Source organism: Pteronotus mesoamericanus, unplaced genomic scaffold (assembly GCF_021234165.1).
Source record: "Pteronotus mesoamericanus isolate MK-2021 breed Mesoamerican mustached bat unplaced genomic scaffold, CSHL_Meso_final contig_116, whole genome shotgun sequence".
Lineage (NCBI taxonomy): Eukaryota > Metazoa > Chordata > Mammalia > Chiroptera > Mormoopidae > Pteronotus > Pteronotus mesoamericanus.
In genome coordinates, this window is record NW_026555027.1 from 24,649,276 (window position 1) to 24,674,985 (window position 25,710).

The window sequence follows — 25,710 nt, forward strand, 5'->3', positions numbered from 1 at the left end:
CAGAAATACCCGTTCTGGGCCTCTGACCTCCAGAACTATAAGAAAATAATTCATGTTGTTTTAAGTTGCTAAATTTGTGGTGATTTGTTACAGAAGCAATAGTAAACTACAATGTCCAAGTTTTATAATCTTAATTTTAAAACATGTAAGTCTCACTTCTCTGTCAGACTGTAAGTTCCTCCAGACCTGTAATCAGCCTCTGTGCTTAACGCACAGTTTACATAAAAATGTGTATTGGATTTTCCTGTATATCAGATAGCCTCTCCATCATTTGGGGGAGAGTCCTTTCCCATTCTCAAAGTTTCCACTCACCTGGGTGTGTGCCACAGAGAGAAGCACCACCTTTGCAAGCAGTACCTGCAGTTCTGAACGTCTGCCTCAGTGACTCTTGATTAGGAGGGCGTGGCGTGCTTATTCACACCAGAGTTGGTTTTTTTTCTGGCCCAAGTGTTTTCATACATGAGACTTGTGTCTCCTGGTCGACAGTTCCATAGGCTTCTTGTACCTCACTTTCAACTGCTCTATAGTGAGACTGAGTCTGTCTGAGAACCCCACCCTCAATTAAGGTTTGTTTTATGCCTTAGAATCTTATATTTTGATTTATACCATCCCAAATATAGTCTCAAAATTTTGTGAAATATCTATAGAATGTTTTCTTAAAATACAGAAACAGACCTACAGGTAGACTACTTATTTTTATAGATTTGTATTTGTTTCCCTTCCAGTCTTTAGATGAAAGCAGGAAAAGAAAACACTTAGAACGAAGGGAGTTTTAAATGTGTTATACACTGCCCTTTGGGATATAACATGTATCTGTTATCTATTGCTGCTTAGCCTAGCTTAAAACAGATACTTATTATGCCATAACTTCTGTTGGCTAGGAATTCAGAATCAGCTTACTTGGGTGGTTCTGACTCATAGCTTCTGAGGAAGCTGCAGTCATGTTGTGTGTAAGGCTGTGGTCATCTCAAGGCTCGGCTGGTGTAGAATACACTTCCAAGTTCTTTCATATGGTTGTTGGCTGGTCTCAAAAATCTGCTTCTGAGCTCACTTGTGTGGGCCTCTCCCCAGGCTGCCTCACAAAAGGCAGCTGCTTCTCCGAGAGTAAGCCTTCCTGCCAAGAGAACACCCAAGCAGAAGCCGCAGTCTTTTCAAAAACCTAACTTTGGAATTGACACCCCATGACTTCGGCTGTATTCTGTTAGAGGCAAGCCAGGAAGTTGAGCCCATGCTTAAGGGAGGGAGGGGGGCGGGGGAGATTATGCGAGGGCATAAACACTAGTGAATGGAGGTCATTAGGGTCATCTTAGAAGCTGTCTACCACACACATGTATTAGTGAGTTCATTAGTCCACCAGAGACTAGATAATCAAGTTTATAATATTCCTAACTGCAATTAAGTTCAATTATATCAAAACATTTTGTAAAAAATACTACAGATATCAGAAGGTATAAAATAAAAATGGAAGCCTTTTAACTTTCAGATGGGAAAATCCAAGAAGGTACAATCAAGCGATCAACATAAATCACTCTTTTCTCTTACTCCCCTTTCGTTTTCTACTTCTCCCTTCCTCTTCCAATTTTTTTCCTTCACTTTTTAAATTCTACTTATTCATATTCTAAAAATAATCAAATACAACATACAAAGATATGTAAAATACTATGAGAATTGGAACTACTTCCCCACCTGACACTGTACCTAGCTTTTACAATATTATTGACTATATTCCCAATGCTGTACTTTACATCACTGTAGCTATTTTGTAACTACCAATGTGTACCTCTTGATTCCTTCCCCTTTCTCACCCAGCCCCCCAGCTCCCCTGGTAACCATCAGTCTGTTCTCTGTATCTGCCAGCCTGTTTCTATTTTGTTTCAAATCTCAGGGGGAAGTATATGGCTGTGTAACCACTATGCTATACACCTGAAACTAAAACAAAATAATATTGAATGTAAGCTTTCATTGAAAAATAAAATATAAAAAAGAACCGGAATTAAGAGGAGCAAAGGTGAAAGGAAAGATATGTAGAAAACTAAGTTAGAAATAACTGCTGCACAAAGGTCATAGTTTGGTGAACACGAAAGACCTATCAAAAATTTATGGTGGTGTGGCTGAACAAGTAGATGTTAAGAAATTTAAAAAGCAAGTTCAAGACTAGTGAAAAAAATACAAATCATATATCTGATAAAAGTCTTATGTCTAGAGTATACATCCTTAATAAGGCAAACAAACTGGTTTTTTAAAAATATAAAGCAGGCATTTTATCAAAGAAGATAAATGCATGACAAGTAATACAAAATAAAACCCAATGAGATATGATTACAGCATCACTCAAATTGCTAAAATTAAAAAGATTGACAATACCAACTGTCAGCATGAATGTAGCACTCCTAGAATTCTCAGTTCACATGTTTTATAAAATTAAACACACTCTTACCATGTATACACAAAGACCAGTTCATGAATGTTTATAGAAACTATTTGCAATAGCCAAAACCTAGAAACAGTTTTCTGATTTTATTGTGATATATTATCATATACATATAGTACAATAAAAATGTAGGAACTCCTGATAAATGGAACAACACAGATAAATCACAGAGACATTATGCTAAGTGAAAGAAACTAGATACACAAAAATACATAATGTACAATTCCATTACATGTAATTATTAAAAAGGTAAAACTGCAGTGACAGAAAACCTGTCAGTGGTAACTAGGGTTGGAGGGAGGTAATTATCTGCAAAGGGACAAGAGAGAACTTTTGGGGGTCACAGAAATGTTAGAATAGCTTATTATAGACAAGAAAAGTAATAACAAGTGTTGGAGAAGTCGTAGAGGAAAAGGAAGCCTCATTCTGCTTCTGGTGGGAATGGAAACTGTATCGCCACTATCGAAAACGGTGTGGAGTTCCTCAAACACTAAGAATATAGTTACCATATGAGCCAGCATCCCCTCTTCTAGTATCTACCCTAAAATGTTGAAAACTTTTATTCATAAAGATATGTATACCCCAAGTTTACTGCAGCATTACTGAAAGTGGCCAAGATGTGGAAATAACAGAAGTGTCCTTCAATAGACGATTGCATAAAGAAGATGTGGTGCATATATGCAGTGGAATACTACTGAGCCACAAGAAAACATGAAATACTGTCATTTGTGACAACATGGGTAGATCTTGAGAATAGCATGCTGAGCGAAATAAGTCAGATGGAGGCAGCGGAAAGCAATGGGGGGGGCTGGAGAATTGGGACAACTGTAATTGAACAACAATAAAAAAAATAAGTCAGATGGAAAACATCAAGAATCATATGATTTCCCTCATATGTGGGACATAAAGCAACAAATGAATAAACAATACAAACAAAAACTCATAGAGACAACAGTATGGTGGTTACCAGAGAGAGAGGCGGGTGAGGGGCTGTAGTAAAGGGTAAAAGGGAGATTTGACTTTGGGTGGTAAACACACAATGCAATATAGAGGTGATTTATTATAGAATTGTACACTTGAAACCTGCATAATTTTATTATCCATTGTCTCCCCAATACATTTAATTTAAAAATATAAGTCATAAGCCAACATCCTCTATTAGTCCTGACTAGAATTTATGTTGCTGACTGCCCATCGTGGCCTCTACGTGGCAGCAGAATTTGTCAGTCTTCTTTTTGCCACTACCCTTAGTGCAGGCTTATGTTACCAGAGATGTGTTACTTTGTGCTTATCATTTATATTTTACAAGGGGAAAATAAAGGTGTATTTTAATCATTATACATAAGTGAATTGTAGTGAATAAGAAATAGGACAGTTTTGTATTTACGAATAGTAGGTCTCTACAAGATAATTCTATTGTCTATAAATTGTATTCATGACTAGTAGGCTTTTGTGAGGTTATTCTATTCTCCTAAAGTATCTTTTTGTCTCTTTAATAATTACCTCAAAATACCTCTTTGTAGTATTTGCCTACTTAACACTTAAATTCCAACACTTATTCTTATATGAGTATATGTATTTTCAACAGCGATTCTTTTAATGCTCACCGAGAAAGTATGCGACAGATGATGAGAAGTTTTTCTGAGCCTTTCGGAAGAGACTTGCTTAGCATCTCTGATGGTAGAGGAAGAGCTCGCAATCGTACAGGACGTGATGATGGGGAAAATCACTTGACTGTAAGTTTATTTTAATGTTAGTGAGAAGGTTCTGTCGGATTTTGAGGAAAGGTATTATAGAAGAATATATCTGTCATGATAGGATAAGGCTAATACATATGTTATGGAAATAACTATTCTATAAGGTGAAGGACCTGATGGAAAGCTGACTCCTTTCACAATGAAATGTTAGCTGTAGAGTATCTCACTATTACCAAAACTTTTTGGGTAATAGAGTTATATATTATAAGCCAAACTTACAGCATTATTTTTCATATGTGTATATGTGGTTTGCTCTCACCTTAAAATTGCTCCCATGTCTTAAATTAGAACAGGCAAAGAAATATCCTTCCAGTCCCACACAACACTTTTTCTTTCACTTTAAAATAGCAGCCAGAGCTATAACATAATTCTTTATCTTTATTGGACCTGGAAAACCCAATCTTCTTCAAAGTCAATCTAAGTTTTAGACCTTCAAAACTTAGATTAACCTTTAACTGTATCAAAAGTCTTGCATAACTGCAGTGTATTTTCATAAGTCTTGTCTGAGAGCAAAGCTAGAAGGTTACAAGCGTACTCAACACAAAAACAAACCTCAGGATATTTATATATCTTAACTATTTTCTGTTTCTTTTATTTCTATTGCTTTTTCAGTTTCATGAATGGTAGTTCTAGGATAGCAAATCCATAGGAGTTTCTAATAAAGATGAATGTCTGCAGTTTAAGTGTAGATACTTAGAACTCAGTAATCATTAAATTGGTCAATTAGAAAACTTCCAGAATCTTCCATAAAAAACATTTTTATATTTTCTGTTTGCAATCATGTTAAATAGAGCAAAATATTTTAAACACTACTAAGAAGTTCGATGGGTAGAACTACATTTGCCATTTAAATGAAAGTAATCTTCACATTCTTTTTTATATACATATTATTCCAATATATTATTCACATTCTAGTTAGTTTTCTAGAATTAGTGAATAGTGGCATGTGTATATGTGTGTGTGTGTGTGTGTGTGTGTTAACTTTTATCAATTTCCATTAATGTCTAAAAATAAGATCCTAAGAAAAATTATTAAAGAGAGCAAAAAAATCAAATGTGACATTCTGAAATTTTATTTTTCACATGAGCATTGAAATATCTTGTATATCTGCTATAACCATAGCAAATAAAGAGTAGGGCTCTCTTTCTTTGTATTTATGTGCATAAATGAACTACTCATAGCATTTGTGAAAGAAGCAAGAAGTGACCATTTTATCCCCTTGTAAGTATAGAAAGGAGATCTGTTTTTAATTTGGCTGTATAGTTCTTATAGAGGCCACCTATCCACATCACCTGTAATCTTTCTGGTCATCATCCTGTGGAGGCAGAACTAAACTAACTTTCCTGGGTACTTGTGCTTAAAACAAAAATAGAAATTGACTGCAGAAGATGGAAGACAGTACCGCTAAGTTTGAAAAAAGCACAGCCAAGATATCAAGAGGCTTTTTGAGCATGCTAGTTATCCTGGATTTTATGACCCATTGTTTTAAAGATTTTATTTATTTAAATTTTACAGAAAGAGGAAGGGAGGGAGAAAGAGAGAAATAGAAACTTTTAGGGGGAGAGAGAGACATCGATTGGTTACCTCTCATACACACCCTGACCAGGACTGAACACGCAACCCAGGCATGTGCCCTGACAGGGAATTGAACTGGCCGCCTTTCACTTTGTGGAATGATGCCCAATGAATTTAGTCACATGGGTCAGGATGGTCTATTTGAACTTTCAATAAAAATTTACACAAAGCTTTTCTCTCTCTTCAGGAAGTTATGTTTTAAAATTAGAGTGTTTGGGGGAAGCAGTAAGCCATTATGCTGATACTTTTAAGTATAGTAGATGAAAATCTATATATAAGTATAGTAGATGAAAATCTATATATAGATGAAAAAGGATCAAGACACCTTGACCCTTTTAAAAAAAAATTTGGGCCCATGTCTTGACATTTGTCATCTTTAACAGCCATATTATGAGGGAAAACCGAGACTCCTACAGAAGTAGGAGAAGCATCAGCTATGCAATTTTCTTGTGTTTGTCAAACTAGCATTTTTTTTTTCATTCATGATTACTTTATGGGACTAGTTTTAAGCCAGTTGTCCATTTGGGGAGGGTTAATCTTGTTTAAAACTAGATAATTTAATCTTTAAATTTATTTATTTTTAATTATGTTATTGATTATGCTATTACAGTTATCCCAATTTTTACCCTCTTACCCCCTTTCCCCCTTGACTGAGCACCCCCCCACTGGCTCAGGCAACCCCACACAATTGTTCATGTCCATGGGTCATGCATATAAGTTCTTTGGCTACTCCATTGTCTATACTGCCCTTTACATCCATACGGCTATTCTGTAACTACCCATTTGTATTTCTTAATCCCCTCACTTCTTTGCCCATTTTCCCATACCCCCTTCCTACCTCACAACCATCAGAACACTCTCTGTGTCCATGATTCTGTCTCTGTTCTTCTTGCTTGCTTGCTTGCTTGCTTTGGTTTTTTTTTTTTTTTTTAGACTCAATTGTTGATAGATATGTATTTTTTTGGCCACTTTATTGGTCATAGTTTTGATCTTAAATACTTCCCTTTGACATTTCATATAATAATGGTTTGGTGATGATGAACTCCTTTAGTTTTTTCTTGTCTGGCAGGCTCTTTATCTCCCCTTCAGTTCTAGACTTGATCTTAGCCAAAAGCCCGAGAAGCAGTCTGCCCTTAAATTCTAAATGATAGCTTTGCAGGATAGAGCAATCTTGGCTGTAGGTTGCTGGTTTTCATGACTTTGAATATCTCTTGCCAATCCCTTCTACTCTGCAAAGTTTCTTTTGAGAAATCAGCTGACAGTCCTATGGGATCTCCCCTGTAGGTAACTGTTTTTCTCTTGCTGCTTTTAAGATTCTTTAATTTCAACCTCCTGCATTTTAATTATGCTGTGTCTTGGAGTGGGCCTCTTTGCATTCATCTTCTTTGGGACTCCCTGTATTTCCTAGACTTGCAATGTCTATTTCCTTCACCAAATTAAGGAGGTTTTCTTCGATTATTCTCTGAAATAGAGTTCCGATTTCTTGCTCTTGCTCTTCTCCTTCTGGCACCCCGTTGAGGCGAATATTAGACCTTTTGAAGTTGTCCCAGAGCTGCTTATACTATCCTCATTTTTTTCTGGATTCTTTTTTCTTCTTCTTGTTCTGATTGGTTGTTTTTTTATTCCTTATGTCCCAAATCATTGATTTGATACCTGGCATTATTCATTCCACTGTTGTTTCCCTGTAAATTGTTCTTTATTTTAATCAGTGTATCTTTCATTTCTGACTGAATCTTTTTTATGCTGTTGAGGTCCTCACTAAGTTCCTTGAGCATCCTTATCCCAGTGTTTTGAACTCTGTATCTGATAGGTTGCTGATCTCCATTTAATTTAGGTCCTTTCCTGGAGTTTTGATCTGTTCTTTCATTTGGGCCAGGTTTCTTTGTCTCCTCATTTTGGCAACCTCCCTATGTTTGTTTCTGTGTATTAGATAGAGCTGCTATGACTCCCTATCTTGGTATTGTGGCCTAATGTAGTTGTCTTCCTGTAGGGTCCATTGGCACAGCCTCCCATATCACCCCAACCTCAGTACTCATTGTATCTATTGTCGTTGACCGTTGGCTGCTGTTGTCAGGTAAATGGGAGAGATTTACCCAGGCCAGTCAGTTACAAAGATTAACTGTGACCACTGACCACCAACCTCCAGTCTTTGTGGAAGGTCAGCTATGTAGGGGCAAGGCCGTGATACTCTGACATGGTGTGTAGCTGTCCACTAGATGCACAGCCCTTGGGTTTTCCCCAGGTGGTGCAGGTCAAGGTCAGCCTCCACCTGTGGTTTTCTGGAGCCACACTGCCTGAGCTTTAGAACACTCTGAGATGGCAATTACTTGTGCTGGGCTTGGAGATTCCCAGGCAAAGCCAAGCTGTGAATCTAGGCTGGCTCTACTAGTGCCGTGTCTGGGGCCACTTAGTAAAAGGTATGGGGGCTGCTGTATCACTGAGGCCTCGCTGAGGCCAGCTGTTGCTTGTTTGAAAGGATATAGGAAGTTGTGAAGCTTGAGCCAAGACCACCCGTTCATATGAAAAACTACTGTTAATAGCCCTAAGCTGGGTGGGATGGATCCTCCAGGGATTCCCATGGCTGGGCAAACAGTGTTAGCCAGATTGATGGAGTCTCAGATATGGCAGCTACCTCTTGCTCTGTGGCTCTGCCTGCCAGAGAAACCTGTTAGAGAAACCTGTTCCCCAGGTCTTGCCTTGATACCAGCCACTCCTGTTCCTTTCTCTGTGCCACTAGTGCCTTTCAAGCTGCTACCCCAGTGCTGAAGCTCAGAGGGAGTGAGTCTGATTAAGTTCGTATATGGGTACTTTAAGAGGTACTGCTTGGGACCCCAGAAGTTTCTTCCACCAACTCAATCCCTGCTGGTTTTTGCAGCCAGAAGTTACGGGGACTTATCTTCCTGGAGCTGGAACCCTGGGCTGGGGGGCCTGGTGTGGATCTGGGATTCCCCACTCCTGAGATATCTCTCCCGAATTTTTATCCACCACACATGTATGTGGGACCAGCCTGTTCCGCATCTGCACCCTTCCTACCACTCTGGATAGATGTGGTTTCTTCAATTCCATAGTTGTCAGACTTCCATTCAATTTGATTTCTGCCAGTTCTGAGTGATGGTTATTCTATAATCCAGTTATAATTTTGATGTGGTTGTGCAAGGAGGTGAGCTGTTTAACTATGACACCATCTTGACTGGAAGTTTTTAAAATTTATTTAATCAGGCAATTTGTAATTGAAGATGTGATGTGTGAACATCTAACATTTAGATTGAGTGATGGTGCCAGAGTCAATAAAAAGAAATAAAAAGACGAATTTTACTGGTGCATCCACGACAGTTTGGAATTTACTGTTGTAGATAAGCAACATAAGTGTAAATCATTTGATATATAAGTTTTTATTTAAACACAGTTTTCTCTATTTTTCAATATAAGTTACACAAGAAGAAAATTATCACTGACTATATATAGCTTTTACGCAGAAATTCAAAATTTATTTTCAACACTTGAAACTCTCAAGTAATGAAAGCTTTTAATTTGTATACATGTATTTAAAATTTTATTTTTATTCATCTATACCTATTGAGGAATATAATTTTTGAACTATTATTTTTGATTATCCCATCTATTGTACTTAACATTCTTTTGCCTATCAAAGAACTTAAATATTTTTAAATCCATGTGTGTGAATCTCTCTGGTTTGTATTTTTTACTTCACAAATTAGTTCTTAGGAGGTATTTATTAAATTTTTTTGTCTAATATCTCTACTAATCTTTTAAAATGTTATTAATGTAGATAAATTTTTATTTTTAATCAGTTGTAGACAAGATTAACTGACCTTTTAAAAATATGAAATAGCTAAGCAAAGATGATATAATCTTAATCATTGTACATTATGTTTTAATTAATATTGGTGTGAACTTGCTTCTCCTTTGAAAAATGTATGTTTTAATCTTTAGCAAATACTTTTTCAACTGCCTTTAATAAATATTAGACTAGTCATATTTAAAAGTAACATGTGGCCTCCCCTATTTGGCCGCCAGGTTCCTATGAGGCTGTTCGATGAATTATGAGCAGAGAATTGAAAAAATATATGTTGAGTTCTGTTTGATTAAGAGGTTCTGTAATTTTATTAGCATTGAACTATATGTAGTGCAGTTCTTTCTTTTTTAAAGGATTATTATATAATAAATATTATAACCAAAATTAATTGGATTTTTTTCCTAGGCAATGAGTTCTCTTGTGCCTTTTGGCAGTTTTGGTGGTATGGTTAGTATCATTAGACACAAACAATTGTAGCAATATTTCTAAGAGATATTTATTTTTCATTAATTCAGGAAAATTTAATTGGCATGCAATTTCACTTTTATAATGGCTTTTTAGTTATTTGTACTGGAAACTTGATTCATGTATTAAATTTATTTTAGAGTGTTTCAGCATGTGTTTTCTAAAGTAAGTCCTATTAACCTATATAAAATCAGTTTTCAAAAATAAAAAGTACGTTTTAATAGATGGATGAACATTCACTTGATTTACAAAAGGGATTGAAAGTTGGAGACATGCTTATAGTGACTTTCCAAAGGGAGAAAAAATAGCAGACTGTAGATAGACAGGCACATTTGGAGAAGCTCAGATCGTCTGCTTTCTGTTGGCAATTTGTTTGTGCTACTTTTTCTTTCCCATGTCCAGATATGCCCGTTCTGCAACCAGCTTTTCTTCCACCTGTTTCTTTGGGCTCGGGTCCTATTTTCTGTGATGCTCGTTTCTAAAACACTTAAAGGCGATCTGAGGAATAGCAGAGAATAACATGGCTTTGAAACATTTCTTATGGATGCATCTACACTCTCATGAAAAAAAATTTTTTTAGTTCTCTCATGCCAGATTTCAATCATTTGTCTCCTTAAAGTTTGACCTATAACATTTGTCCTTTCTGACCTAAGTTTTTAGTGGATCAAATGACAAAGAAAAGAAGCAATTGTAGCACACTTATCAGTAAAATGATAGGAAGCTCAACAGGCTGTCAGAGCACAGATGGAAAACAGCTTTGTAACCCTTTGGCTATAAAGGAGTGAGATGTTTAGCAGGATTCCTGGCGTGTGCCCTACACGCCAGTCATTCACTCTTGTCCACTGTGACACCCAAACTGAGCATGTCCCTGAGTAATGCCCCTGGAGTCACAATCTCTCTTGGTTGAGAAACCACTGTTCTAGGGAAATTCTTAGCTTTTCTCCTAAAGGAGTTATGTCATGCTTCAGCAGTATGCACTACTGAGCCTCCGATGGTAGGCAGCAAATTCAAGGTCTGTTAGCAGAGTGAGTTAACTTCTATTACGTGGACCCTACTATGATGTAAAGGAAGCTGACTCAGCTTCTATCAGCCATGTGGTGCTGGAGGAGGTGACACTGGTATCTTAGGCCCAAGTTTTATGTGGTGAGGTACTGAGAGGGAAGAAGCAAAGATTTGAAGACGAGTCTGTGATGGAGCTACCCCAATCCAGAACACATCACTCTGTGTTTAAATATTAACTATATTATGTTTTGAGCAGATTGACAAATGATATGTATGTGTATATTTATAAGTTCTTGCATGTACAGGGTGGGGCAAGAGTAGGTTTTCAGTTCTTATGGAAAATAATGCAATAATTAATAAATAATAATAAAGGAATAAACGCTGTTTTGATACAAGTGTGTGTGTGTGTGTGCACATACACACATATGTATGTATGCTTGTATTTATGGTGTTATGGCTACGTGATCATTTATATATTGGCTGTTTGGGATTTTGAATATCCTTTAATTTTTTCTTTAACGAATCATTTTCATTGTGTAGTCCTTAAATTATCTTTGTTTGGTTGATTACTGCATGAAATCCTACTTCATAAATTGAGAAAAAAATTTGGCAAGGTTGATTTGTTTCTTTTGTGTTATACTTATAGTTAACAACATACTTCTTAATATCCTGTAGCGTACAGATGTCAACCCTTTTCAGGCAATGGACCGAATGATGTTAAATATGCGTAACAGTATGCAAGAATTACAAAGAAACTTTGTAAGTACTAGAAAAATTGGTGAGAACATTGTTTTCAGTTACTGGTACCTGACATTAGAGTGGCTTACAAACTCTTTTTAACCAAAGTACACAGTGATTGAAAAACACATCTTATATCATGATCCAGTACACAATACCTGTATACTATATAATGTATAATATACCTGAAAAAAAGTTTCATGAGAAAATGATCATACTGTTTACAATATGTACTGGTATTTTCTATTTTATTTCGTATTTTTAAAATCCTGGTCACAACGCACAATATTGATTTTGCAGCCTACAAGTTTGAAAAAAATAGCACTAATTAACTTTCAAAATGAAAACAATTCAACCTCAAAAAAATTTGTTCTGCTGAAGGTCACTATTGTAAATGAACACTTTAAATGAATTTAGATTTTTAAAAATTATTTTATAACTTGTCTATTTAAAAGGAATTATGTCATCTAAGACATTAAGTTTTGATGTTTTAAAAAAAATATGACAATAGAAATTTCAGGAATGATGTTTAGATATTGGATTAGGTTCATACGGTCCAAATACTTACAAACTAGTACTAATAGTCTTACTTTTCTACTCATAATATTAACATCAAAACAGTGACTTGAGTTGGTATGAAGAAGGCCCATATTGTTTTAGTCATCCAATCTGAAATCTAAGGATCATTTCAGAATGATTTTAGCAATGTACCAAACTGGTACCCATATGAGGTATAAAAGTCTTGGTATATGGTTAACTGACTGATTGGCTCAATGTTGGCAAATTAGCACACAAGCATCAACCATTAACTCAAAGTATCACAGCATCTACAATATATTTAAATCTAAGCCGAAAGTCTTTGATCCCAAAGATTTTAAGGATCTTTGAGTAAACTGCTTATCATTCCTCACAAGGACATTGGGAATTGGTGGCTAAAATGGAAGGAAGTCAGGGCCTTCCCTAGGGCGCCATTTGGATACTCCAGCTGACAGCGCACTGTCCTTAGTGGAACTTTTGCTTAGTTTTGCTACTAACTTGAGTTTTCTGACACTCATTCTTCATATTTGACTAAACTCTCTGGATTTACAATTTATATTTCTAGGATCACCTTTCAATGGATCCAAATGGACATTCGTTTACTTCTTCCTCAGTTATGACTTATTCCAAAGTAGGAGATGAACCGCCAAAGGTTTTCCAGGCCTCAACTCAAACCCGTCGGGCTCCAGGAGGAGTAAGTATTTTCTTAGCATTCTGAGAGCTTTATAAAATTGTCGGATGATAGATCACCTGTGCCAAATGATAATTATTAAAATTTGACCTGGCACTGTGGGGGTGTGGAGGGGAGAAGACCCATGTTACTGGGAAAAACAATAAGGCATTTCTTGTTTCCCCCACCTCGCTTTTTTTTTCATTGATGTTTTATTGATGTTTATTACCTTTGCATGTTGACAGTTACATAAACACTGAAAGAAGTCTTTGTCTCATGAAAAAAATGTCTACTTTTAAGTTATTATATTTAAAGTAAATAAATGTTTTTAACTCGTGAAATATTTCTAGTGGACAGAAAGGATAGGAAGAATAGTGTAAATACCCATATCCCTTTCACCCAGTTTAGTCAGATCACAACATTTTTCTCTATTGGCTTTAAATGGTCTCTTATTTTCTTTTCTATTTAAGCAGAAACCTTTGTAGATGCAGTTAAAGCTTCCAGTGCACTCCCCCTCCTAGTCCCTTTTCCTTTCCTCCCTCCCCCAAAGAGAACCATTTTCCTTACCTGGAATTTATCATTCTTATGCATGCTTTTACAATTTTATCACTTACGTATGCTTCATAAACAATATAAGGAATTAGCTTTAGGTTTCTCAACTTTACATAAGTGGTTTTGCATTACATGTGTCCTCTGCTACTTGACTTTACTCAGTAATATGCTTCTGAGGTTTATTCAAGTAGATATGTGAGTAACTCTGGTTTCTTTATTTTACCTTCTTAATAGTATCCAAAATATGAATATAACGCAGTTTTAAAGTCTATTTTTCTACTAATAAACAATTAGGTATTTCTAATTTTTCATTTATTCATATTTAAACGGCTCTTTGTACCAAGGGTCTATGGATGGTATTGTTGGTTTGTAGGAGATTTGTGTCATTTTCATTAGAAATTACTAAGTTACTATCACACAGTGATTGAAACAGCTTCCACACACTCTGATAGGAGAGTTCCCATTTCTCCATTTCTTTGTTAGTACTTAAAATAAAAAAAATAGGTTTGCCTTTCTAATGAGTGTGAGTGGTTCACTTTTTAGTTCTTACATATAAGGCATACCTTTTAATGATGCTTTTGCAAAAGTACAGCTAATTCTTCAGATGTCATTTTACCTTGCTGTAAGTGACGTGCATCTTACATATAAACAGAATATACATGGGATGTCCCACAGCAAACCGTGTTAGTAGTTTTGGGCTATCATAAATATTCTAATAACCCATAGAGTTCATAGGTGGGAGTCATGAGATTCAATTCCATCAAACATGACTTCTGAGTGATTATTTGCTCTTAGTTGTAGGAATGCTAGCATATATTCCCCTCTATTACAACATTTTCAAGGGTAGCATTGAAAGCACTAAGTTTTATATAATTGTTATTCTTTGTTTTAATGTTTGATTACAATTTTGAAACAGGTTAAATTATATTGGTTCTATTTGTCCTAGACATTTTAATTTCAAGCAGTTCAGGATATGTCAGAGAACCAATACCATAATTTTACTGCAAGTTAGTAGTGGAACTGAGTATTCATTATTTTCAGACCAGTCGAGTGACTGTTTATTTTTACTAGAGGGCCTTATCCCTATTGTAAACTCAGGGAGTTTAGAATTATATTCATTCTATATATATTTAAATAGTAGCTAATTTTTATTTATATATTTTTATTTTTTACAGATAAAGGAAACTAGGAAAGCGTTGAGAGATTCTGACAGTGGACTAGAAAAAATGTCCATTGGCCATCATCTCCATGACCGGGCTCATGTCATTAAAAAATCGAAGAACAGCAAGACTGGAGACGAAGAGGTCAACCAGGAGTTCATCAACATGAACGAAAGTGAGTTACCCCAGAGGAGAGCGTTCTTCCTCCGAGAGCCAAAATTGCACCCGTACTGGTGGAACTTAAATGTTTTTGTAGAAACATTTCATAAGATGTCATTTGGAGGTAGTGTGTGAATGTTTAGGAAATACTTTATCAAAGTAATAAATTGTAGTTTCATAATTTCACAGTAGATCTGTTCTTTACAGTGATTATTGGTACTACTGAGTATCATTGATTTTTTTTGTTTTCTATTTGGGAAATGGAATATTTTGAATTGTTATTTAGTAAGATTCAGTGGGCAAAATGAGTTTTAAATATTTATGATTTTCAAAGAAGTGCATTTGAAAAGTATAAAAAAGCATAAAGAAGAAAATTAAAATCTGTAATCTCAATTACTAGGAATATTTTAATGTGTTTCTTATTAATAATTTGATGTATAAATAAACATACATACTTTTTTCAGTTAATACTTTACTATCTATATAATATATATTGTGCTTATTTTAATTCTCCATTATAATTGTGAACAACCATCTATGATGTTTTTTAAAAACATTCTAAATGGTTACCTAAAGGTTTTATCATAAATAGACCACAATTTATTTAAAACATTCTATATTGTTGGATATTTTGGCTTTTATATAGATAAGATTTTAATATCTGGTATTGTTAGAAATATATATTATATAATATACAATATATCATATATGTATCAAGTAAATCATTTCATTGTTTAAATTTTATATTCATTTTTTAATGAATTCAAGTCTTTCCCGTCTCCTAACTCTCCTCATTGGAGTTTTAAGTTACATTTATCTTCTATTTTCAGAAAACATTCTGAATAAATATAAAAAAAGCAGAAGGCTTTTGATGACAAGTTTGAATTGTTGTATAATTTTAGAAAAAGAATTTCTCTTAAGGTTGGAGTTGGATAAACTTATTCTTATGCAATGAGGTGGAAGTCACAACATCTTAACCTTTCTTTAATTTTAACCTTTATAATTTTGTCGTATTGAAATTTTAAATATTTACATTGTCATTTGAAATATTTACAGAATACTTGACAATAATTAACATGTTGAAAAAAATTTAGTGAAGGAATACAATAGTATAAAGGCAATCTGAAAGAATTTGTGTTGTCATTTACCTATTGTTGTTATTATAGAAGTTAAATGACCTACTTCACAACAACATAAATTGACAGTTGAGATGAATAATCTGCCTTAGGAAACTGACAACAGAAGCTTGTGAGGCCAAGTGACATAGGAAAATGGTGAGGTTAATAGGAGGTGCTCGTCGTAGGCGACACGTTTAACTGCAGAGAAAAAGGATGATCACTGTGGAGAACCCAGTAAGGAAGACTGTAAGGCAGCGTAATTGGGCCAAAGGGTCCACTGGGTAGAATAATAGGACATCCAGGAAGGTACGTGAAAAACCAGATCATCAACAAAATTATCAATAAGAATAGGAGAGGAACAAACAGAAGAGGCAATATTACCCCGAGTCAGAGACCTTTATATTTGAAGCAGTTTCCTGCCTCTGCCTTCAGGTAGGCTGGTGGGAACATCAGGGTAGAACGAAGTGTGCGGGGAGCAAGGCATTTACTGACAGTTGATACCTTTGTTTTCAATATTTAATGCAGGTGATGCTCATGCTTTTGATGACGAGTGGCAAAATGAGGTTTTAAAGTACAAACCGGGGGCACAGTGGCGCAATCTAGAAAACACCAGGATGAGGAGTGTTGGGCATGAGAATTCAGGATCCCGAGAACTTAAAAAAAGGTAAAAGTTATTTTTAAAATGAATTGTGTTGTTTTAAGAAGACTTAGGAAAAAGGTTACGTGATTGTACCTCTGTTGTCAAGAAGTTCTCAGTATCCTAGCTGTTGTCCATATCTTTTGTGAAAGATGTAGTTTTACATTATATCTGAGTATACCACACAAATTTAATTTTATACCTAAAACCAATAATATTTCATGATTCCATGATTAGTAACTCACTAACAAATTATCCTTCAGAAGATAGGGGCTAAATTCTCCTAAGGAGCAGTGGCATGCTATAATGTAGTTATTCTTGTGAAACAGATTCTAATGTGGATATGTAGTAGGTAGAAGTCACATCTCATGTCAGGTAAAGATGCTGGTATCTAGAGAGATGATAAAGGACTGTATTTGAAAGGCTTAACACAACTTTCCTCCTAAGTCAAAAATCAGTATTTAATAGTAAATGCATTTTCAGACACTTGTTTAATCGTCCTATGAAATTACCTTTGGAATAGCTATGAAGTATAAATGTTCAGTATATAAATGTTTGGCATTTAGTGTATTTTCTAGAGGTGTAATTTAATTTGGTTCTCTGGGGGGCGGTGTGGAATGGAGAACAATGCATAATTCCTATTGAAATTACGAGAGAGAGAGAGAGAGAGAGAGAAATCCGTTCAAGGTGTACAAGTGGGTGTCTGCTGCAGAAGGCGGAAGCCTTCAAAGAACCAGTGGTAGACAAGGGGGTATTAAGTAAACCAGAAAATTTGTGTGGAATTTTATGTGCTAGCATCTTTTATTTTAAAATACTTGTTTAGGAGTTTAGAGCCCTAATACTTTCTATAGAAAATCTGCTCCCATATTAATTTTAGATAATATTTGTCTCACTTTGAAAAGTTTATTGATTAAAACCTAACAGTAGTAAGATTGACTGTGAAATCCAGGTGCCAGTGAAAGAAAGCATGTTTTTTACAACTGACCTATAAATCTATGGTCCTCCCAGGGGCGTTTGCTGTAAACTAGTACCGCGTGATAGAACTTTGTGAAATGATGTTCTGTAATGATGGAAATGTTATATATCTGTATTGCCCCAAAATGTAGTTACATGTAGCTATCGAATCATGCTTAAAATGTGGCCAGTGAAACTGAGAAACTGAGTTTTAAGTTTTTATTTTAATTAATTTAAGTATAAATAATATGGCTACCATGTTGGGCAGCGTGGTTAAACCATAAATAGTGGAATCTGCCTCAGGAAAGCAGCTGCTGCTTTCTTAAATGTTAAGTGAAATAACCTGCCATGTTTTCTCAAAGCTATTAAGGAACTGTTAAGATAAATCTTTGCTTAAATTACAGTGGTTTTAAACATGTTTGCATTGATTTGTAAACCATTGACCATTTAAAAATTGGTATTAATATGTCCATCTGTACATTTCTCAGGGAGAAACCTCATCAAAGTCCAGCCATTGAACATGGAAGAAGATCAAGTGCTTTTGTGGACAAACTCAACATCAAAGGATCGCCTGTGAAAATCAACAAAAAATAAATAGCCTTGCATTCGATGTGTTTAGTTTGGATTGTTTTAACAGAGAAAAGAATGGTGCTGGGTAATACACATAAGACCAATCTCTTGTGAAATCAATACTGTACTTCACAACTCTCTTCTGTTATCTCAATGTAATGGAAATGCTAGCTTTATATTGTCCCTACTTGAGGAATAAAACTTTGATTTTCAACAACATGATAATGTTGTTAAACATTCTGTGAAACTCTTTACTTTAAAACATATTAATTTTTAAAGTTCACATGCTTGATTTTGCTTTCCCAGCGGTTTTCCCATTGGCTAGGCATTCTTTTCTACAATATTAACTGTGGAGCTAGTTCTATATTAGTTATAAGAATGTGAAATTGTTAAAAATGGTCTCAATTTTCACTAACACTACACTAGAATCATGTTAATAAAGATTAAAATTATTTAACTCAAATTTTATAACATGTAATGTAGCCAGCTAGCTTGAAGATTTTTTAAAAAAATAAAGCAAAACTGTACTAGTACTGTCTGTGAGAAGTTAGTTATTATTTTGATAAAAAGAACAGACAAATTGTTTTTAAAGAAATACTTTCAATTGCTAATGTACATGAATTTTCTTCTTACAGTTTCTTTATATAGTATTTTTTGTTGTTCTTAACATTTATTAGACTTTACATTGACCTTCTGTGCAACTTCTCAAGGTAGCATCTTTCTACTCTCCTTTCTTACAAACAGCTTAATCTGTCTCCACGGCTAACATTCTAAAGTTGGAAGTGTCCTTGGAGAAACTCTGCTCAGCCTTTTTGTGACATTTAGAAAAATGCATTTGGTATTCTGCAAACCTGAATGATTGATTGTCTCAGAATTTCTTAGACAGGTGATGAGTGTGTTTGAGCAAGGTATTTAATAATTCAATTGTTCCCTTTTTAATTATACCATTTAAAAATTCAGCTCTAGCATTTTTATTCTAGAATTCAAGCATTAACTTGTTTTTATAAAAGTTAGGTTTGAACTGTATTAGAATATAAAACCTTATCCCTTAATGTTTTTGTTGTTTCAAGGGGAAAAATAGAAAATCCACTATTGCTCTATAATCCCAATATCACCCCTTTTTTTTTTCTTTTTGCTTTGGAAGTAGATTTATGTGATTGTGCTTATACTCTTCTGGTTTTCTAATATCTCCTGTTAATTTTACTAGCCATTTTTCATGCCTTTATGAAACAATGTCACCAAGATAAGTCACTAAGACGCATGTGTATCAATTAATTTTTATACCCAAAAGTACTCAAGAATTAAAGATGTTAAAAATTTTTCTTTTTTACATACTTTAGTGTACATAACATACTATAATATATTGGGTGGTTGTCATAAGGCATAAATTGTAAAGAACACTTTTGTATAAATTCATTTGATAGGAGCAAAACCTCAAGAGTAGACAATGTAGTTATTCTCCTTTGGCCTAAATCATTATACTCATGATAACTGTAATCATTATATTCAAATATGAAAACACTGTAATAAATAATTGTACTTAAAACAGTATAACTTCTGTGCATGATATAGCAGTTTGAGAATTCACAGGCACATCTTTATGTTCACATGGTGCCGAAATTGTCTTTTCAGACAACCAGTATCAAAAGGAAGGCTCTGTGTAGCTTGCTACTCACATATTGTATTATTTTTCCTTAATGGGCAACAGTGATCTTTCTGGAACTCTGGGTCTTTTGGGAATGCAAGGATATTAACAATTTTGTGAATGTGGCCTCGATAATAAGGCCAAGTGGCATACTTAGGCTCCTTGCCATGCGATTTTCCTGGGGCTGGCAGTCCCAGTGGTAAGTTTTTGTTACTTTTATGACTCCATTGCCCTTTACTGTCAGAGGGCAATTCCAGGAGCACATTGGAATCCGATGGTGCCATGCATATGGCAGTGTGATGGTATTTAGAGGTGGGGCCACTGGGAGATGATTATGCCATGAGGGTGGGGCCCCCATGAATGGGATTAGTGACTTTATAAAAGAGACCCTGAGAGCTCCCTTGCTTTCTCCCATGTGAACATAGAGTGAAACTTACTGCCTTTGAACCAGGAAGTATTTTCTCACCAAACATCAAATCTCCTGGCCTTGCTCTCGAACTTCCCAGTTCCCAGAACTATGTGAAATTTCTATTGTTTATAAGCCACCCAAGCTATGGTATTTTTGTTACAGCAGCCTGAATGAAGTAAGACTGTCGTCTTAGGTGATCAGGCTAGGACAGTTTGGAGATTCTGCTGAGGCTTGACCCAGACTGCAATGAATAGGATCTTCAATTTGGTAATAACGTACATATCTGATACCCCTGAAGGCCCCTTTGTCCCTGATTATATGGGTTTCCCGTCATCTGCATTCTAATTATCTCTTTGGTCCCAATGTCACACTGGGGTTTAGGGGTTCTGATCAGATTTGGTGTCCTCTGGTGAATTTTGCTTTAAACACCATCTCCTATTTTCTGTCTGTTTTCCCACCATCTCATGTTATTTGTCCATGAAAACTTACCTCAGTCTTGCCTTTGCATAAGAAGTTTGCTTTGGGAGAATCTTTCTGTCCACCCATGTTGCTTTCTAACCACATGTTTCTCTGGTCAGTAATCAGCCTGCACAGATGTAGCAATGCCTTAAATTTGGTAGAACATCAGGCAATTTTCCATGGGTTTGTCAGTTAATAGGTTTGTATTACCTCTGGCATAACTTAAGCAAGGAATTGTAGTGACTACATTAGCGAACTGTGATGCGTTGAAGACTTTTACTTGAGAGGCACATTAGAAGACAGCACCAAAAAACACAAGCAACGCCTTTGTGTCATTTATCTAAAGAGAACACTTTGTTTATGTTGAAGCCTCCTATCTTTTATTTTCATACTTCAGGGCTTTCTAACTATACAGCTTATATTTAAACTCTCTTCTTGAAGAGGGAAGGTAATTAAACTTTTACATGAATACTTTCATATTTGTATTATTAATTAAACAAAGAGACCATTAGATTGAGGTGGCTTTAATGTCTTAGCAGCCTCTATGAGCAAAATCTAAGCCTGGAATGTCTCAAAGTGAAGAAATTGAAACTCAAAGACACCCAATCACAAAGATCCAAATAGGCTTTCCCAAATAAGGCAACGGCTTAAGCTACAGCCAGTCAAAGACTTTCCTTGCTTTGCTTCTGCCTCCTTATGAGACTTTTATAAGAAAGACTTCTGTCTTTCTCCAGCTGCTCTTGGTGGGGAGTTGCTAATCACTTCCAGGTTGATGCTGCCCGTTGCAATCAATTTTGCTCAAACAAAAATATGCCTCAGTTTATCTTTTAACTATGTAAAGCTGGCTCTAGCTAAATTTTAGCTGAATTTAATTTTTTAGATCCTCAGTTACCTTTTTAAAACCTTAGAAATGTTAAATTAACCCTTAGATACTTAGACAATTTCTATGTAAAAGTGATACAAATCTTTGGTTACTAAAGATAGTTTCAATTTTTTATTTTTATATGTTATAAAATGACTATGAATTAACACAATGTGCAAATAGGTGGTGATATTATGTATTTATAGTTTATCCTTTTATAACTTAAAAGAGAATCTATAATGTGTATTCATAAAAATTGAACTAAACAGTGCTTCATTTTCTGTCTCAGTTTTTTATGTAGAGAAAACAAAAGTGGATTACCTCAGTTAAAAGTGGTATTAATAAAAATAATTCAGAATATACTTGGTATAATAATTACAGAAAAACAATGAGTATGAATTTTTACTGAAGGAAACTTTGTTAAAGTGGTAATTTCAGAGCAATCGGTATACTTATTTAATATAATTAAGTGGTATACCATTTACATAATTATGTAATTTATATATTTTAGATACATACATATAAAGGCTAATAAAGACTAACTTTTTAAAAGTATAAATGAAAAATTTTATTTAAAGTTATAGTCAATGTTAATGAATTTATCCAAGCAGCTTATAAACCCTTTACTTCAAATTAATACATGGTTGATATGCAAAAAGTACATTCAAAATTCATCATTGAGACTTTGATTTTCTTCTTCTCCCTTGTAATTTGCTCTGATTTCTATTCGTTTGGCCTCATTCATTCATTCATTTAACAAATATTTATTGAGCACCTTGCACATGCAACGGATAGAGCAATGAACAAACCCAAATCACTGATCTTAGGGAACTGACATTCTCATTGGTTGTCAGACAATAATCAGGTATCTAACTATGTGGATATATCTAAAAAATGCTCTGCAGGAAATGAAGTAGCATGAGAAGACGGAGAAACTTGCTGTTTTAGAAGAGTTGGTCAGGGAACATCCCACTCTAGAGGTAATTTGAACAGAGAGAAGAACGTAAGTGAAAGAGGCATGCCGATATCTGGGACAGAGCAAGGACTCTGGTCCTGTGAAGATAAGCAAAGAGGCCCTTGTGGCTGGAGCAAAACTGCAAGGGAAGCCGAGCTACATTGTCTTAGCTGCTCAAGCAGAGCCCTGCGGTGAGGTGCTTACTCTGACTGGAGGGGGAAGTCATAACACATTTTTAAAAAATCAGTTATGAAAAATTTCAAGCCTACACAAAAGTAGAGATAACGGCAACAATGTCTTCACTGGATGGAGTGTTGACATGAAATGACATCATCTGGCTTCAAGGGATCCTTTAAATACTGTGTGGATAATTGAAAGAACAGCAAGGACTATTACAGTAATTCTGTCGAGGCAGCAGTGCTTGAGAGGTGGGGAGAAGGAGCAGGTTCTGGATCTGTTTTTGAAGGTAGTGCCTATATCGATTGCTGACTGATTAGGAGTGTCAAAGTAACTAACTTTTGGTATGAGTTATCAACGTTGTTCCCATTTATGCAATGAAGACTGCAGAAGGGTTTGGGAGGAAGATCAGAAGTTCCCCGTTTTGGACATACTAGGTTTGAGATGCCGCTAAGAGACTCAAGTGGAATCATTAAGAGTACTGTCTTCCTTGGACTGGGTATATAGCGTTTAACATCAAACAATGACGGAACATACTGTAACGAGAAAACGCACAAATAATTGATAGTTCGTTATTTTCCCACGTTCTCTTCAGGTCATTTCCTACAGAGAATTTTTGAAAAATATTTGTAATAGCATAGATAACAATTTTGCATTTTTTCACTTAAATTCTGTTTAATTTAATTAATTTCTCCACATTGCTATAGCGGCAAAACATTCAGGTTTAAACGCTGCATTTTTCTGGGAGTTTGCAAAAGCCCGATTTCGATTTATGTCGCAAAGTGGCCACACTTCCTCTTCCAAGCCGGCAGAGGGCGCCCGGGCAGCACAGGGCGCTGCTCTGCTCGGAGGTCCGGTAGCTCCTCCCTCTTTCCCTTCTTTTCCTCCCTCACGTCCTTCGCCCCGGAAGCGCTCATCTGGCACTGATTGCCGGCGTGACTTTGAACAGTCTGGCCGTGGTGCTGGTTGTTCAGCAGAACCGGAGTCGCTGGACCCCCGCACCTGTTCTGCGTTTGCCATGAGGCTGCTGGGCGCAGCCGCTGTTACGGCTCTGGGACGCGGGCCGCTCCCGCGGATCCCTGCTGTCCTGGGCTGGCAGGGGAAGCAGGTATTTTATCAGTGCCCGGCGAGGCGAGACCGAACCGGGACTGTCCCCGAGACCATGTGGCCCTCCGGGGCCAGGGAGGTAGTAACATCCCTCCCCTCTCCGGCATCTCCTTACTGACACTCTGAATACAGGCGCCGTGCCTCTGTGCTGAAAAGCCCATCGTACCTTCACAATTACTTGTTCTTCCTGAACGGCGTCTCGGTGCCTTGGGAGGTTGAACATGCCTCCGATTTATGGTTAAGCCTCTTCTTTTTGGTATACCTTACAGAGGAGAAGTGACTGAAGTGAAGGGGAAAACAATTGAAAAATTAGTGTGTCTAAGGCTCGAAACCAGAGCTTCTGTTCACTATCAGGTGCTCTTTTCATTACAAAGCGTCGTTGGTCTGACCTCTCTTTCACACGACCCTGGGTAATTTGATTTGGCGCTCAAACCTCCCGTTACTTCTCCGTGATCTTGTTTCTGCCTTGTGCGGGGGGAGCTCAGAATGAAGTAGGGTTAGGTAGGAGTTGGTCTTTCCTATCATGCAAACCTGGTTTGTTTTGCTTGCTCGTGTCCCTGGCATTGACTCAACTAAGCGTCCACCACCCAGATTCCATTTAACATTTTACCCACCTTTTCCAAAGTCATTTGCTTTCCTTTTCGCAGAAGTGGCTGCAGAGGTTTATGTTGTCTCTCGTTTCCATAAAAATGCAAGATTTCCCTCCTTTCCTCGATTAAAATAAAGTTATTTTTAACCTTTGTAGGCTGCCTTAGAGCTATTGCACAACTGCATAGAGTATATAAGCCCTCAAAAAGTCTTGCTCGCTGTGAACTACAATAAAGGGGAGGGGGGAAAAAATCAAAGTAAAATTTAAACCAAAAACAACTCTCAATTAAAGTAGTTGTTGGGAGCCTTCTGATTTTATCAGATCCAGTGTATATTTTCAAACCTGTAACCGTCAGTAAAAAATATCTGCCCCTTTTATTCAATTAATTTATTTAAATATATCATTTTGATTTATTTTTAAGACTATATTTTTTTCTGTCTTTTCCTGGCTGTCTGTCCTTTGATTCCAAGGGTTGCAGGTTGAGACATTTACTCTTTTGCCTTTCCAGGCTATTTTGGATGATGTTTTGTGTCCATTGAGAGTCCTTGGAGGAAAGATGTCCGCCAAACCCATTTTAATTCCCTGTTGTGCAATGAATTGAACTTTTCTTCCTTCTCTTTTTTTTTTTTTCTTTCAGGTTAATTGGAAGGTCTGCCGATGGTGTTCTTCGGAGGTGATTCCTAATGAAAGGATAAGAAATATTGGAATCTCAGCTCACATCGATTCTGGGAAAACAACTTTAACAGAACGAGTGCTTTACTACACAGGCAGAATTGCAAAGATGCATGAGGTATGTGGTTCATGTTGATTCCAGATTAGTTAGAGCTTGACTTTAATTATTTTGTAGTTATGATTTAATAAACTTCACAAAACCTGAAAGGTTCAAAGAATGGTAACAGTGGATCTTTAATCAAATTCATATCACCAAGTGGATAGCTCAGATAGGCTTGAAGTGTTGCTCTAAGCAATCTGTCTAGCGACCATTATTGTAAGTGTACTGAGTACTGGTAGATTATCTTTTGAGAATGATAAGTCAATATGGTGTACTCTTAAGCAGCCATTAAAATAGTATTTACATAATTTTTAATTGTTACTATATTTTTAATCCTCACCTGAGGATATGTTTATTGATTTTATAAAAAGAGAGAAAAACATCAGTGCGAGAGAGAAACATCAATCTGTTGCCCCCCGCCCCACAGGCCTGTACCTGGGGATTGCACCCGACACCTTTTGTTGTGTGTGGAACGACACTACAACCAAGTCACCCAGCCAGGGCTCATTTACATAATTTTTAATGTTATCGAGAGATGTTTATAATGGTAAGTGGAAAAAAGGATTTTAAAATGATATATAGTATGAGCCTAA

General features: G+C 36.0%; 2 protein-coding genes across 4 annotated transcripts in view; both read left to right on the plus strand.

The window, feature by feature from the left end:
* The window catches only part of MLF1 (myeloid leukemia factor 1), a 32,403-nt gene extending 14,036 nt beyond the window's left edge, over nucleotides 1-18,367 (plus strand). Inside the window, exons 2-8 of one of the 3 annotated variants that reach the window (XM_054580031.1) lie at nucleotides 4,020-4,167; nucleotides 9,986-10,027; nucleotides 11,723-11,806; nucleotides 12,888-13,016; nucleotides 14,720-14,879; nucleotides 16,507-16,645; nucleotides 18,061-18,367. In XM_054580031.1, the coding sequence (XP_054436006.1) occupies nucleotides 4,020-4,167; nucleotides 9,986-10,027; nucleotides 11,723-11,806; nucleotides 12,888-13,016; nucleotides 14,720-14,879; nucleotides 16,507-16,645; nucleotides 18,061-18,166 (808 nt within the window). In that variant the 3' untranslated portion in view covers nucleotides 18,167-18,367. The remainder of the gene's footprint in view (nucleotides 1-4,019; nucleotides 4,168-9,985; nucleotides 10,028-11,722; nucleotides 11,807-12,887; nucleotides 13,017-14,719; nucleotides 14,880-16,506; nucleotides 16,646-18,060) is intronic. The other 2 variants (XM_054580039.1, XM_054580048.1) reach the window with 2 other exon arrangements.
* Nucleotides 18,368-23,557: 5,190 nt separating this feature from the next.
* Nucleotides 23,558-25,710, plus strand: part of GFM1 (G elongation factor mitochondrial 1) — a 39,151-nt gene continuing 36,998 nt past the window's right edge. Inside the window, exons 1-2 of the mRNA XM_054580058.1 lie at nucleotides 23,558-23,757; nucleotides 24,983-25,135. Coding sequence (XP_054436033.1) covers nucleotides 23,668-23,757; nucleotides 24,983-25,135 — 243 coding nt within the window. The 5' untranslated portion in view covers nucleotides 23,558-23,667. The remainder of the gene's footprint in view (nucleotides 23,758-24,982; nucleotides 25,136-25,710) is intronic.